The sequence below is a fragment of the Diabrotica undecimpunctata genome, chromosome 7 (genome assembly GCF_040954645.1).
Source record: "Diabrotica undecimpunctata isolate CICGRU chromosome 7, icDiaUnde3, whole genome shotgun sequence".
In the NCBI taxonomy this organism is placed as follows: Eukaryota; Metazoa; Arthropoda; class Insecta; order Coleoptera; family Chrysomelidae; genus Diabrotica; species Diabrotica undecimpunctata.
In genome coordinates this window covers 92,230,740-92,247,573 of record NC_092809.1, presented here as the reverse complement: position 1 = coordinate 92,247,573, position 16,834 = coordinate 92,230,740, and the positions used below count along the sequence as shown (strand labels likewise).

Sequence of the window (16,834 nt, the reverse complement as noted above, 5' to 3'; positions counted from 1 at the left end):
TGTCAACACCACTACCACTAAAAGGAAGTCAATTGACCAACCCTGAAAAAAAAATTAATCAATAAACTTTAGATAATGACTAAAAACTCGAATTCGTAAAAAAAATTAAATAATTTAAAGAAAGCAAAAAAACATGATTGACAAAGATAAAATTATTGCTAAATAATCTTTGGTTTGCAAAGAATGTTATTAAAAGATCTAGGTTGTTTCAAAACACCTCAAAATAAGTCACAGGGGCCTTAATATAGAAACATCTACTTTATAAATAGAAGTTTATGCCTAAGTAATATTCTAAGGGCCGGTCTTTTTACTTTCGGTTGACTATTTATCCGTACATGGACCCCTGAGATCCGGAGGTTTATCCCATAGATAAAAAGTAGTGTCTTTTCAGTCGCGAATAAACTTATCTGGCAGATAAATGTCAAATATTCCAAAAGGTCAAAATTGTCACTTAAAGGTCCAGACAGAATAAATAACAATCAGAATTCCCATTTTCCGATGCCGCCTCTGAAGCTGAAGTGTGTCAGCACGCGATCGCCATATTTTAAACGGAAACATAGACTCGGATTGAGAAATTTGTGACAAGCTACGACAAAAGCGTAATTTAAATTTTTAGAGAAAAATCTTCTTCTTCTTCAGCGCCTTATTCGGTCCGGATGTTGGCGATCATCAAGGCTATCATGGTTTTGTTGACTGCTCTGCGAAACAGCTCTGCGGAGGTCATCCCAAACCATTGTCGGAGGTTTTTCAACCACGAGATACGACGGCGTCCCGGTCCTCTCCTGCCAAATACTACTCTGCATAACGAGTTGAAGAATTCGATATTTTTCTTCGTTCCGCATCACGTGGCCGAGGTACTCAAGCTTACGTTGTTTTACTAAATTAAGCACTTCTTTTTCTTTTGTCATGCGCTGTAGGACCTCAACGTTGGTGACATGGTCCACATACGATATTTTTGGTATCCTCCTGTAGATCCACATCTCGAAGGCTTCAATTCTCTTTTCTGTGGCTTGTGTCAGTGTCCAGGCTCCAACTCCATAGAGTAACACTGGAAGAATCTATCACCTCACTATCTGCATCTTGGTTCCCAAACTAAGATCACTGCAGCACAGCAAGGATCTCAACTTGTTAAATATAGACCGTGCCATTTCAATTCTGGATCTAATCTCTTGAGCGTAGTCCCATTGTGAGTTGAGGGTAGTTCCGAGGTAAGTGAATCTGTCGACTCTCTGGATCTTTTCGCTACCTGCCATTAGTACCCCGGAATCTAAATTTGCACGGCTGACAATCATGAATTTAGTTTTCTTAATATTAAGGTCTAGTCCGTATGTTACGCTCACAGTTCTCACTTTATCTAGTAAGGCTTGTAGATCATTTAGGCTGGTTGCTAGTAACACAGTGTCATCGGCGTAGCGGATATTATTAATGTATTCACCGTTTACTCGGATTCCCATCTCTAGGTTTATGAGGGCTTCAGTAAAAATTTCCTCAAAATATATATTGAAAAGAGTCGGCGAGAGCACACAGCCTTGCCTTACTCCTCGCATGATCTTCAGAGATTCTTCTTAGAGATTAATAATTTAGTAAATTTGAAATAATTTAATCTATTCTTCAACTAAAAGTAGGACATTAAATATTGAATATTATGTCTATGGTTGAAATGATAAAGCAAAACCTACGATATAAGGTTTTAATCAACATAAATTGTACATATAATGTTAACAAAAACAATAGAAATTAATATGGCAGTGACAGTGACTTCTTTCAAACACTGACAGCATAAAGTTGCCTACAATATTAGAAGTCTACAGCCAAAGCAATACTAAGGAGGTTAATATCACATCATTCTCCCACACTATAATCTTCCAAATACCGTGGTAAATGACGAATTCTTTCAGATCTTCTAGGTAGTGCTGAAGGAGGCGATAAGCTCTGTGCAGAACTCATTGGGGGTTCTTCAAGAAGTAATGAATCTGGTGGAGAGGGAGATGTAGATGTATCTGCCAGGGGCTGCATGTTTTACGTGGTTGTATTGGATGAGGAATCATTAAGACTCGAATGTAACTCATGTGGGTCTTCTACGAACACTGATTCTTGACCTGGTATATCTAGTATTTCCCCTTCACCTCGTCCACACGGAGCCAGATGACGATTAGACACTGTGGTCTCCCGTCCGTCTTTCAGTTTAACAAAAGAGTATTCAGGATTTGCCTCTATTACCTCCACTTCCTCTACGATAGGCTGGTACTTGTTCTTCCGATCGAACCTTTTCATCAAGACATGCCCAGATTCTGCTAGCCATGACGGTATTGTATTCCCATTTGGAGATCGACGTGTGTGCACGAACATCCTTTCATGCGGCGTACAGTTAGTTGCGGTACACAACAGTGAACGAATGGAATGCAGCACGACAGGTAGGTATTGTTTCCAATTCTCAATAGGTGCTTCATGTGATTCACAGGCCAGTTGAATAGCTTTCCAGACAGTAAAATTCAACTTCTCCACTTGACCATTTCCTTGAGGATTATAAGCAGTAGTTCTACTTGTTGCGATTCCTCTGGCGTTGAGAAACTCTTTGATTTCAGCTGACAGAAATTGAGCCCCCCTATCCGAAAGAATGTATGCAGGCATTCCAAACATCATGAATAAGTTATTTAAATTCTTGATTACTGTTTTGGCACTAATGTCACTGCATGGGAAAGCAAATGGGAATCTGGAATACTCATCTATTACCGTAAGAATATAATGATTATTGGTATTCGAAGGCACTGGTCCTTTAAAGTCAATACTAAGGCGTTCGAAGGGAGATGTGGCTTTTATAAGCTTTGGAAAAAGCCCCTCATTCTGAAAGTATCTCGGCTTAATTTTAGCACATACCCCACAGTCACGAGTCATAGTCTTGACTTCATTGAGAGAGAAAGGCAAATTCTTTGATTTTATCCAATGAAACATACGTGTTACCCCTGGATGACAAAGTGCAGTGTGAAGTGACTTGAGTTTTGATGCACCTGCCGCCGTGGTAGTAGCACAAGAGCAGATGCGCGATAAAGCATCCGCTGCTTGGTTGTCTTTTCCTGGTCGATACACAATGTCATATTTATAAGGTGCCAATTCAAGTCGCCATCTTTGTATTTTCTCATTTTTAATCTTGCTGGAATGCTTCGTGTTGAACATAAATGTTACAGACTTTTGATCAGTAATGATTGTGAAAGGCTTTCCTATAAGAAAATGGCGCCACTTCTTTAGAGATTCAACAATAGCATATGCTTCTTTCTCCACAGCAGAATGGTTCAGCTCACTAGAGTTAAGTGATCTTGAAAAGAAAGCAACGGGTCTGGAATCCTGACTCAAGGTAGCAGCAATTGAGTGTTCTGAAGCATAAGTTTCAACAACAAATGGCATATTTTCGTTGATAGCGTGAACAGATGACTTTGCAACTATAGATTTTAGATTTTCAAAACAAGATAAAGCATCTTCGTTCAATGGAAAATTGTTGACATGAGCTAATGTGTGGACCCTTTCGGAAAATTTGGGAATCCATTTTGAATAATGGGCAAACATACCTAATACCCTTCTGAGAGATGCAGTGTCATTCGGTGGAGGCATTTTTAATAAGGGTTGTAGTCTACTAGCATCGGGCTTTATGACATGGTTTGGTCCTATAGTATAACCAAGTAAGTTTATTACTGTTTGATTGAATTTGCTCTTGGTTTTGTTTAGTGTCAAGCTATATTTGTCTGTGGCCTTCAGAAAGTTCTCAAGATTTTTGTCATGTTCTACCTTCGTCTTACCACAAAGAGTTATATCATCAAGATAGGCATATGTCCCTTCAAGATTTTCTGTGCGTATGAGCCAGTCGATTGTTCTTTGGAAACTGGCTGCACCATTGGTAACACCAAACGGAATGCGACAAAATTGGTACAGTTTCCCAGCGGCTTCAAAAGCTGTGTACATCTTTTCATGTGGAAGTATTGGAACCTGATGGTATGCACTTTGGAAATCTATTGCACTAAAGACAGTGAATTGTGATACATTGGAAACCATTTCCTCGAAATTTGGCAGTGGATAGGCATCAAGTTGAGTGAATCGATTAATTGTTTGAGAATAATCAATGACAAGCCGCTTCTTGTGAGTTTCGTTTTTGGTGATAAGCACTTGCGCTCTCCAAGGGGACTGACTTTCTTCAATAATGCCATCATTTAAAAGCTTCTTTACCTCATTTTTAATAAAAATCTGATCTTCAGCACTATGCCGGCGCGATTTTACTGCGATAGGTTTACAATTCAGGTTACAAAATAAAGGAACTGCAGGTACTGAGGCTTCAACCACACTACATACCTTGAATACTTCTTTAGGTCCTCCAAATTCAAACTCTAGACTTGAGTGGTTAGATAGAACATCATGACCAATTATAATATCAGCACAGAGATTTTTAACTATAAGTAAATTAATGTTGTCGTAGGAGTGGTCACCAATTTTAATATTTTGAGTAGTCACACCTTTAACTTCAGAGGTATGTGATAATGAGGCCATAGAAACAGTCTGAATACAAGGCTTCCTAGGGAGTTTGCACAGGTTAGCAAAGTCTTCATTAATAAAACTGACAGAGCTACCAGTATCTATAAGGGCATTAGCACGAAGACCTTTTATAGATGCAGGCACTATAGCTTTTTTTAATGAAGCAGGATTAGCAGCAATAATGCAGGCTGTGCAGTTTTCATAGCCTTCAAATACGTTGGCAGATGCACTAGTGCTCTTGGAGCGGCAAACCTTTGCAAAGTGTTCCTTTTTATTACAGGATTTGCAAATGGATTCTCGAGCGGGACAGTTCTTCCTTGAATGTATTGGCCCACCACAGAAAAAACATTTGTGTCCTGACCTAGAAGAGTTAGTAGAGTTGGTAGCAGCTGTCACAGTGACACATTCAGAATTTGTTGGAGAGCTCTGTGACTCAAATTGATAGTTACAGGTAGCGCACTAAGTGTCGAATGTTGATTTGAATAAACTTGAGAGTTGAGTTCTGCCATTTCCATTGAAATAGCTATATTGTAAGTTTCTTCTAAAGTTAGTGTTAAACTCTCTAACAGTCTCGATCGTATCTTTGTGGATGTCATTCCAGCGATAAAAGCTCCACGGATTGTATCATTTTTATTAGTATCAGCATCTACAGCAGTAAAATTGCAGTCTTTTGCTAACTGTTTTAAAGATTGCATGTAAGAATCGATAGACTCATCTGCCTGTTGTCGTCTAGTGGTTAGTATGTGACGAGCATGAATAGTATTGTTTGGTTTGATGTATATTTTGTCAAGAGTTTGAATGGATTCGTTGTAAGTGTTACAATCACTTATATATGTATATACTCGTGGCGAAATATGATTTATTAACAGTTGTAGCTTAGTATCATTAATATCTAGGGGTGGTACAGCAGCACTATCAGCAGAAACAGCGGGAGTGACAATATGGGCAGCTAAAAAGTTCATAAAAGTTCTTTTCCAATGGTCCCATTCCTTTGCTGTTGATTTCACAGATGGATCCCCGTCGAACCTCTCGGGTCTTAGATACTTCTCCATTTATGTTGATTAAATTGAAATGATAAAGCAAAACCTACGATATAAGGTTTTAATCAACATAAATTGTACATATAATGTTAATAAAACCAATAGAAATTAATATGGCAGTGACAGTGACTTCTTTCAAACACTGACAGCATAAAGTTGCCTACAATATTAGAAGTCTACAGCCAAAGCAATACTAAGGAGGTTAATATCACATCAATGGTTGCCGTAAATCAATTATACCCAGTTAATTTTTCTATACACACCAGATAAAATTTCACTGAACAGCACTGGTTCCGTTTAAAACATGGCCGATTCGTACTTAACAAGCAGACTGAGCATTCTGATTTTTTTATTATTCTGTGGCCGAGATCTGAACTATTATGCTTCTGGGGTCTTATAAAAGAGGGACACGCCCTGTCTTGCCAGGCCGTCAGCCCGTTCGTTCCCTTCCACGCCTGTTGGTCCCGGTACTCATGCCAAGTTAACTCTATTGGTCAGCACAATATCAGCAAGTTTTTTCTTGTACTCAAGAACCAGTTTTGAGTTTTGGGCGGTTCCAAAGCCCTCAGCGCTGCTTGCTAGTGGAGCAAATAGAGATGGTCCTGCCTGAGAAAGCCCTATCTATTATCTTCTGAGCACATACCAATATCGCATAGATCTCAGTCTGAAAGACTGTTGAAATAAGTAAGATTCAAAGGGTAATTTTTGTCCTGCTTGTTAAGCAGAATTTTTGAAGTAGCACGGAAAGAGGTATTATCCCGCTAAAAACATCTAGAGCCAAAGAATTTTAATAACACAATAATGATTGAGGTAACTGTAACATACATAGGAGAGGGATTTAGGGGATCATGTATGGGATTTATATACATATAGTTACTTTATTTTGGAACATGTTTAAACCAGAAAAAAAAACATGTTATTTTCCTATTTTCATTACAAAATGTCAAGCAGTTTAAGAGATATTGAAAAAAAAAATAGATTTTCATTTTGAAACTTCAAAGGGATGTAACTTCTTTTGGGTACATAGTTGAATTAAGATACATTAGCTTTAATGTAGCTGTTTATATAGACTGAATCTACCTGGACTTCAGATTAGTAGCGCACTTAGAATTTTCCTAAAATTTGTGAGTAACAGTGTCGGAATAGGGCTCTGGGGGAGTTTTAACCCCCCAAACCCCCCGTGGGTGCGCCACTGACTCCAGAATATGTGATTTATTTTTTTTACCTACCTTTTAACATTCTATATTATTATGTTGTTCTTAAGTATACAAAGTACTTCAAATTTTACTACTGACTTTTTTCATCATTTATACAATCTTTAAATATTTGAAATAATACGTGTTCTGTTAAGACCGTATGACACTACGCATTTTCTTGTATTATTTCTTATATCGTTTCTGATATAACCAAAAAATGGATAGTGTCATACAAACGTATAGTTCTTATATCAGAAACGATACAAGAATTTGTGTTCGCTGCAGTTTCTTGTACAAGAAATGCGCCAATTTGTGCGCAAAAACGTAAAACTTCGTTAGACCAAGCAGACATCAGAGAAAAGTGCCCACCAACAATAATCAAGATTAGAACAGCAGTAGCCAAATTAAAAAACAATAAATCACAGGGATTGGATCAAATAGCATCGAAACTACTGAAAGTAGGAGGAGATGTATTACTAAAAACAATACATAACCGCTTTAAAAATTCCTGATGAGTTTAAAGATTATTTTATATCTCCAAATAAGAGAGTAGAATTTCAAGAGCATGCCATTCAAACACATAGTTTGTAAAAAAAGAAACAAATAAATTATTACAACCAAATTATTTATTATTTCTGTCTTCCATTACAGCCTGTTGAATATCTTCAAAAATTGTGGTTTCCAATTTAGTTTTAATATTGGGACATTTTATTTCTTTCATTTTTGAACCACAGTATTTAAAAAAAAAAACGGGTGTGGCAGTCCAGTGGGACTGCCGGTGAAAGTTACACTTCTATACACGCATTCGCCGTTACAAATTTATTTGGAAGTCAATCTGCACAATCATTACATATGTAATTCTATAGGTAAGACATAGCAGAAAGAGAAACAGAATTAATAACAACTTACTAACAATGAAGGATTGAATCAATATTTTGATGAAAATGTATATTTTTATTTTCATATATGTATGAAAGGAGTTGAATGCAAACTTTTTTTACACATACTCTGCAGTAAAATTCATTGTTTATTTTGTTATTAATATAATAATACAATACAAATTAAACTGCAATATTCATAAGTATTTAAAAATGACAATAATATACATAAAAAAAATACACTACAATACGGTGCAACATAATTCCATATATAATAATATAATACAAATTAAAATGCAATATCCATAAGTATTTAAAAATGACAATAATGTAATAATATTAATAAAAAAGTCCTCCCCGACTGGGAATCGAACCCCGGTCTCCCGCGTGACAGGCGGGGATACTGACTAGTACACTACCGAGGACATAACATAAATGTATTTCAAAATTGACAGTTCTGGATCATACAGTGATTTATTGAGATCATGGACGTATAAACACAGATGGACTCAGTTATTTACATAAAAATGTGAAGCCAAAATTATTTGACTAGGTTACATTCTCAGCACCTTCAAATGTTGTCACGTTTTTTTATTAAAATATCTTATTCACGTATCGCTGAAAATATTACTATATTTATTTTATACTCTACAGGTACTATCAAACCAAAATAATAATTTATTACTTATATTAATATATTTAATTGTATTAAAATATCAAGTGTGCACATAGTGTGCATATCATTTAATAATAGCGTATAAAACAGATATCAACCAATTATTTTATATGTAGAAGCACTGAAAACTATTTATTAATGGCAACGGTGTTTACATTTCTCTGTCTTATGGCTCTACGTCAAACTTCAAATGCTGTTCCATGTCATGTCCATGTTTGTTTACTTTTTACCCAAGATGAGGAAAAGTTGTTTTTCGATATTTTGGCTGTATTTTAAGTGATATTTGTAAATAGTGAAATAAACATATTATAATAATGGTGCTACAGTATTGCATTTGCAAAAAAACGAAATATTTACATCCCAATGTCTCATTTAATTTGTAAGTACTTTTTGTTTACATTATTAAGATGAGGAACTGAGGAAGCCTGTTTGTTTACATTTTAAAATATGTCTTTCATAGGCGTACCATTGGGTTTATTCATATTCATTAATGTATTGAACAAGATATTAGTTCATGAAATTAGTATAGACATTTTTAAATTGTAAGTAGACATTATCTGATTAAAAAGATCTGTTTAGTAGCTTTTTAATTTAATATTTCTCATGAATTCAAATAAATTAGTGAAATGAATAAAACTCATTTATTTTTCTATGTAGGTTTCCAAATAATATTGATTAATGATGAAACTTACTCCAATCTTCAATAGAGATAACAGTATAAAAACCTTTCAAAAGCATCATTTTTGGTTATTAAAACTTGTAAGGAAGCTGAAAAATATTTCAGATTTTTTAATAAAACTATAAATATCTACACCAGACGAGTTAAAAACCTTATGAATATTTTGATTAATAAAACCATACAAAATGTCCCAAAATCAATTTATGAGCATTTTGGTGACCATATGTATGATGAAGATGCAATCGATAGTCACTCTATGCAACTTTTAAAATTGGTTCTTGAGAAATATTTTAAAATTGGAATTCATCATGAAACGAGGACTACTTTAGATGCTAACACCGTGCGCATAAGAAGCGTTCTTACTAAGACTGTTTTACTTCGCAATCAATAAAAATTTATTTCTGTACCAACGTCTTCTATTATGTCTATTTACCATTTTTACTTTAATATTTCTGTTCGCTAAATAGCTTTCCAATAATTTATACATTTTCACGCCTACTTTTTAATAAGTAGGTATATTTGCAAATAATTTTATGTCAAATACCAGTTTGAAATGATCAATAAATATTTTTGTAGCAGAAACCCTTACTACGAGGAATCTATTCATATTTTATTAAAACAAATTTGTCACAATTTTAAAAAATATGTTTTAATACAATTATCAATAAATATAGGTATGTACTTAAATTTGACAAATGTATATTTTTTAATTTTAAGTTTTTTTTATCGTAGGAATATTTGATACCAATTAAAAAATTAACTTGAGCTCAACTATATTTTATTGTAATAATTTTAAAGCAAATAAAATTGTATTTTATTTTTTCTATAAAAACGTGTTTTTATACATTATTACTACTTCCAATTATTAACGTCTGAATAATTATCCCCGCGAGTAAAAATTCAAGCACGCTTATGTTCATTGAGGAAGTATCACAGTCTATCGATACCCGTTTTACTCCCCTTTTCCCTCTTGTCAAGGAATATCAAAGCTTCAAAACAGTGTGTGTTTAAGATATCTTATTGCTGTGTCCATCTATGTTTATACGTCCATGATTGAGATTATTATTTTGAAATACAAAAGAATAATATAATTATGAACATTTAATAAATAATACAAAACATATCACATAAATAATAATATTAATAAATATTTTATTATATGTATAATATTATATGTATATATATCTTTATATAATATATATAATATTAAATTATATATACAAAAGGAACATTTTTATATTCGAGAGAGGAAGAGAGAGAAAATATATCTTCTGTCTCTCTCTTACTCATTATCTTACATATGTAATGGTTTCACAGATTCACTCCCATACAAATTTCCAACGTGGAGCGCGGCCGCGCGTATAGAAGTATAACTTCAATAATCAGTAGCATCTGGCTTGGGGTCTTCAGGTACTGCAGTTCTATTTTTATGTGTCAAAATTTCGACCAATCATGTGCCGAATCACATACAATTTTCGGTAAAAGAACTTGCATGGTGTCATACAGAGCACAAATATACGTGCAAGAAACGATACAAGAAAAGATAAATAACTTTCTATATCAGAAACGATATAAGAAATAATACAAGAAAATGCATAGTGTCATACGGCCTTTACATATTATGTATAAGAATATTATATGAATTACATTCGTTAATTAAATTAACCGGAAAGCGAAGTATTAACCATAATGGAAAGGCATGATATAATATTTCAAATAATTTTGTAATGTTGGCCATCATGAGTATTGACCGTATGCTTTACTACACATGCGCAAAAAATTAATAAACAAAAATGGATTCTCGAAAAACAAGTATTTTTCCCGCTTTTAATGGAATGTTCTACCGACTACTACCACCATAAGATTTATATTAAATGGATAAGTTGGATCGATTTATCAAGCTAGCAAAGGCAGGAGAAGGTACATATGGAGTGGTTTATAAAGCCAAAAATAAGTTAACTGGTAAAAATGTAGCACTTAAAAGGATTAAATTGGAAAAGTGAGTTTCTTTTTAATATTTTGACATAACCATTTTAAATGCATTTGTGGTTCACTGTGGGATTATTTTTACGTTTTTATTAAAATAATTGATTTAGAATATAATACGTGTATGAAAATAAGTGATGATATAACTTTTAGAATCGGCGGAGCTAAAAAATCGGTTTTAACCTTAGAATACTCATGCTAAATACTAAAACAGAATTTACAGTTACAGAATAAATATATTTCATCCAGAAAAACATTTAACAACGTTTGCAATAGTTTGTCTCATTGTGTGTTATTTTGTTAAGTAAAATGTTCACTTTTTATCTGGACACAAGAAGTACTTCTCGCTTTTAAAAGTTCCACAATTAAAAGTAAAAATTGTATAAACCTGTTCAATGTCCAACTGCCAATTATTTGTGACTCTATAGCTCATGAATCATTTCTTTAAAAGACACAAGATTAAGACCCAAGGCTGTTAAGATAAATCAGAATCTTCCATAATATAATATTTAGTCTTAAATTACTTTTTCCATCAATAATAAAGTTGGCTGCCTCTGATTACAACTTAGCAGGCCAATTGACATTTTACATATTATGACTAATAGACTAGGTAACAGTCACTCATTCTAAAAAACTTGTCAAATATGGTTCATTATTTTTGTTAAAATTGTTTATGAAAATATTAAGTCAATAGATTGCAATAAGTGAAAAAAGTTTATTGTAATATATAGTTCGAAGCATTTCTATTGGATTAAAATTATGTTACATTTGCAATGTTAATTATATCTAATTTTGTAAGTACAGTGAAACCTCACAACACAAAACAGTTCCTGCAAATCATACAAATTGAATTGTATCAACTGTTTTTGTTAATTATAATGTAATAAATAAGTTTTTTGAACTTGTCAACAAGCAATTTAGCTGGCAGACTGGCAGAACATATCACTGTCACTGGTATGGGTTTCAGGTCACCAGGTAATACACAGCAATCAAAGAGCTGGTAAACTGTGCAGAAAAACATCAGCTGCAATATACTTAGTTCCAGAGCCAGTCATGGGAGTGCCATGCATTATCATATGGTGTGTATGAATGTGATGTCCCATTGACAAATCTATGGAAATGATGTATCTGCAGCCCTTATGCAATGTTCTAAATTTTTATTTTGTTATACCTTATTCTTATCTGTCCTATTTATAGGATGGGTCATTTATTTACTAAACACTTTATAAAATTCTTCTAGAATGTTTCAAGTATTCATTTGTATTGTAGAATTCTTTTATTTGAAGATGTTAAGTAGAGGTTTCACTATACTATCTTTTAACAGTTTTATAGCATCATTACTTTTCATGTTAACAATCTTATATTACATCAAGGGCTAACTCATCCAGCAATTTAATCTACTAATATGTTTGTGGAATGGTGAGCTGAATCTTGTGAGTGTCCTACTTTATTTAAAACGTAGCACCACATGATTCAGCTTATAGTTCCACTAACAGTCATCACTAATAATTGCAGAAGTAACTTTCAGCTTTGATTATCATAATTTAGGTAAGGTATAATAGGTATTTAGTTATATTAATTATTCATACTGTTTAATATAGACTAATTAATAAATAATGTAATCATTGTTTTTAGGGGAGATGTAATATTGTATTTGACAAGATATGTCTTAATATGTTATGTCTTAAGGCCAGGTTCCTACAAAAACCATATTTTTTTAAAATAAATTTTATTTATACAGTAGACTCCCTCTATAACGAGAACTGAAGTGGCAGACTAATTACCTCGTTATAAGCCGATCTTGTTATATCAGACAACAATAATAATGTGCATACAATATGTTATCTAAAACATTAAATTCCTATAGTGAAGCAGCCATTCAGAGCAATATAAGATGCTAAATATTGTTTGAATGGCGTTTTTGAAAAAAAGTTATTTACTTTTATTGTCAATGAAATACATTAAAACAAAAGAGAGTTGTTTACTTTTATTGTCAATGATATATGTTAAAACAAAAAATCTGTATAAAGCCTATTTTCAAGGATAACATAAACTATTGCTTCTGCAATTGGAAAAAATCTGTCATTTTTGACTGCTTTAAATTGTCCAGTATTATTCTATCTATCATATTTTCTAAAGATGTGAAATAGTTGTATTTATTGTAAAGAAGTTTATTGCGGGGGACAGTTAAGTTTATTGCGGGCGGCAGTTAAAAAGGGTATTTATTTATAGCCATGGCCGGGCCAAAAACCTAAAAAACACGTTTTTTGATCTTATTTTCTCTCGTTATAACCAAATTTACCTCGCTATAGAGGGTTATTGTTAAACAGAAATTTCATGGGACATCTAATATACCTTGATATAAGCGAAACCTCATAATAACCGTGTTTGTTCTAAAGAGAGTATACTGTAGTACAAAAGATATTTGAAAATCAAACTTTTTACAGGTGAAAGTCAATACATTAAACTACTACTGAAAATGGCTGCCCAAACTTGTCCAATTAGTTGGTGGTTGTCATCATTTTTTTGGAAATTAATCATCCGAAAGCAAAAACAAAATTGTTTCATATCCTATATTGAATTGGCTATGAAACATTTTCATACAAACAAAATGACAAACTTTTGAATTTTTTCGACCCTTTTTGGTGTTTTTAATTGTTTATAACTTTTTAAATAACAATGAATACTTTTAAGTTGTAGTACCAACCATAGAGAGACATCTAAAGAGTAAAATGTCATTTGGTACATCTTGATAAGTGCATTTGTCCTAGGTGTTTCCTATACCTATACCAGTTTTGGAGATATTTTAAATTGTAGGGGAGAGGGGGCATTTCATAAATTTATCATTTTTATTTACTTTACTATTTACAAATATCTTAACTCTTTTAGACGGTACCTATTTTCCCTTGCAGTGTCCCACAGACAGTAGTTTTTAGTGTGCCTTGTGGACACAAATCAGTCAGAATAAAAAAATTAAGGACTTGTTTAATGAATCTTTATTCAGTAAAGACATATGAATTTTTTATTTTAAAGAATGTTTTATACATATATTTTATCGAACACTTTGAAAAAAACTAAAAACTTTAAAAATAAAATTTATTTTTTAAAGAACATATTTTTAAAAATGTTTCTTTAGTATGATATTTCTCTAATTATGGAACCATATACAAACCTACATCATATTCTTTGTACATGTATCTAGATACCTTTCGTTTTTTGTTATTGTCTTTTGTATGTGAACACATACATCTTCTGGAAGCAGTTTTTATCTTTTTAGTTCCTGGAACTAATTATGGAAAATGCCTTTCTTGTAATCTGCATAAATCATTTGACATGGCGTGGCTTTTCACTTAATACTCATATCTGAAATTAAAATAAATGTTGTAATATAAAAATGGTACTATATAAAAAAACTTATGTTTTTTATTGGGAAGGAGGTGGAGAGAAATCTTCTAAAGACTGTACCAGCCTGTGTCATTTTAAGGGTGCCCTGGTGTGTGTTGGATTCACACATGCAACCATAGCTCCCTACCTACCAATTAAGTCTAGTCTGCAATATTTGGAATCAATACACTCATCCAAGTAACACCCCTGGGATCACTTGTATGGCCACTGTTAATATTCTGTATGCACATACTACCCCTAGCAATGCTTTTTTTTGGGCTTTTTTAGCTTTTTCCTATATTTCTTGGTGTTAAGCACTTGTTGCCATACCAGTGCCACATAGAGTATTGTAGAGTGGACCAGGACCACTTTGAGGATAATAGCTTCAGCCTTCTCGGCCGCCAGTATGAGGTCCCTGCTTCCCATCCAAGTCTTCAATTTGCTGAGGGCTAGGTTCGCTCTATGCATGATTGACCAGTTTTCATATATAATGTACATAAGATAAAAACGCTCCTTAAAATCTCATGTATAAGACTTGAAACTTGGCAAGTGACATAGGTATAGTCTGGACAACATAGCATGGAAATTTAGTACACAGATATGTGGAGAAATTATTTTTTATACCAGTCTTCCTCATGCAATCAATGCTACTTATCCTCATGTCCTTCAGTAGTAGGATCAATTTTGTCAAGAACAACTATTTTCTTTATGCAAAAAATGTCAGAATTGATCCAATTTACTCTACAATTATTTCTCACTTATTTTATTCAAGCGATCTCCTGCTTTTGCTTGTATATTGTTAGAGAAATGCAGATATTTCATAATTTGTAAGTACTTTTCTCTTGACATTTTTTTGCCAAAAACTGAGGAGTACCAAAGAGGATCCGTTGACCTATTCTTCTTCACTTCAAGTTTTTTCTTTCTGACCATGAGCATAGTGAATTCAAGAAATATAAAAAACTCATTTAAATTAAGATGTTTCCATTTATCATTTATTTTAGTTTCGTCAATTATAAATCTGGCTGTATCTTCAGTAAAAATTTTCAAAAAATAATCTATTACCTTTGGTTCTTCTGTTATGTTCTTTACTCCACTCTGGATATCATCAAATTTATGTAACTTGGGGAGGAATTGAGTTTTTACCTACTGGATTTGTATATCACTATAATTTTTTCAATATTATTCTGATTGTTTTCATTGAAGTTGTCATGATTCTCTAAACTTACATCTTCATCAACTACTTTCTCCATCTGGTAAATATTCACTCCCACTATCTGCAAATTTATTGGTTTTCACTATGAGAAAAGTCAACTGTTTCCTCTAATTTTTGTAACCTCTACACTTCTTATGGGCTAATCCACATTAATGCAGAGGGGAAGAATACGACCTCTTAAGAAACAGTGTAGGAATAATATGAATATCTTGTATTCACATTTATGTTTACATAGTGGTTTACAGGACTTATGGGATTTGCCTGTGAATATCTGTATTTTGATTATTTTATAATTGTTTTCTGAATGCCTGATGTACATAACAAAATATAACATTTTTGGAAGCACAGCTTTCTTACCGCGGATATGGAAGGAATGCATTACTCAGTGAAATGGATCGCGCAGAGGTGTGGAAAAATAAAAACAAAAAGAACGCAATGAAACGACAGATCGTCTGATCACATACTACATGGAGTACAGTACATTCAACCAACTTATACCTCCTAAACAATTAATGGAATTCGCAGAAAACCTTTCGTTGTAGTAAAAGGTATGGTAAACTGCACTGGAGTTCTCCATAATATTTTTAATTACTTACTTTGTTTAGAATATTTTCACTGTAGTATCAGTTTTAGAGTTAATTTGTATTAAATGAGTAGCAAAAATTCAAATAGACTTTTAAATATTATTGTTTATTTGGCTAATAATGAATGTATAAATATAATGGTTAACCTGCTGTACAATTATTTTGTAAATAACATTATAATAGTGTACTTACTGATTATTTAAATTTATAAATCATCATCATAGTCACTAAATTTACTACCGCTATCATTATGTAAATTTATAATCACTGGATTAATTTCATTAATTTTATTTTCCCGGATCCACCACTCTTCTATTAATTTTTCACATTTATTTACAGTTTTGGCCCATATTTCTGGAGTTGCAGTTTTAAGAGCTTCTTGTCACATTTCCCTAACTGCATCATCTCTGTATCCACTGTATCCAACGTGATTATCATCAATTCGTTTTACATATACCCCAGATGTGTTCAATGGGATTAAACTGGCAGTAATACGGCGATAACTGTAGAACTTGATGTCCATAACTTGATACAATTTGGTCAACTATATAAACTGTTGGTTTTTCATTACGTTTTGAAATTTCCAGTATCTCTTATTCCGGAAAATTGATATTATTTTTAACTTATCAATTTTTTATGCTCGGTACGTTCCACGACTGTTTTGGTTGTTTCTCCAAAAT

The 16,834-nt window shown here is 33.0% G+C and overlaps 1 protein-coding gene across 1 annotated transcript in view; it reads left to right on the top strand.

Annotated features, from left to right (window-relative positions):
* Positions 1–10,754: 10,754 nt before the first annotated feature.
* The window catches only part of LOC140445579 (cyclin-dependent kinase 2-like), an 80,242-nt gene continuing 74,162 nt past the window's right edge, over positions 10,755–16,834 (top strand). The window contains exon 1 of the mRNA XM_072537702.1: positions 10,755–10,986. Within this exon, the coding sequence (XP_072393803.1) occupies positions 10,862–10,986 (125 nt within the window). The 5' untranslated portion in view covers positions 10,755–10,861. The remainder of the gene's footprint in view (positions 10,987–16,834) is intronic.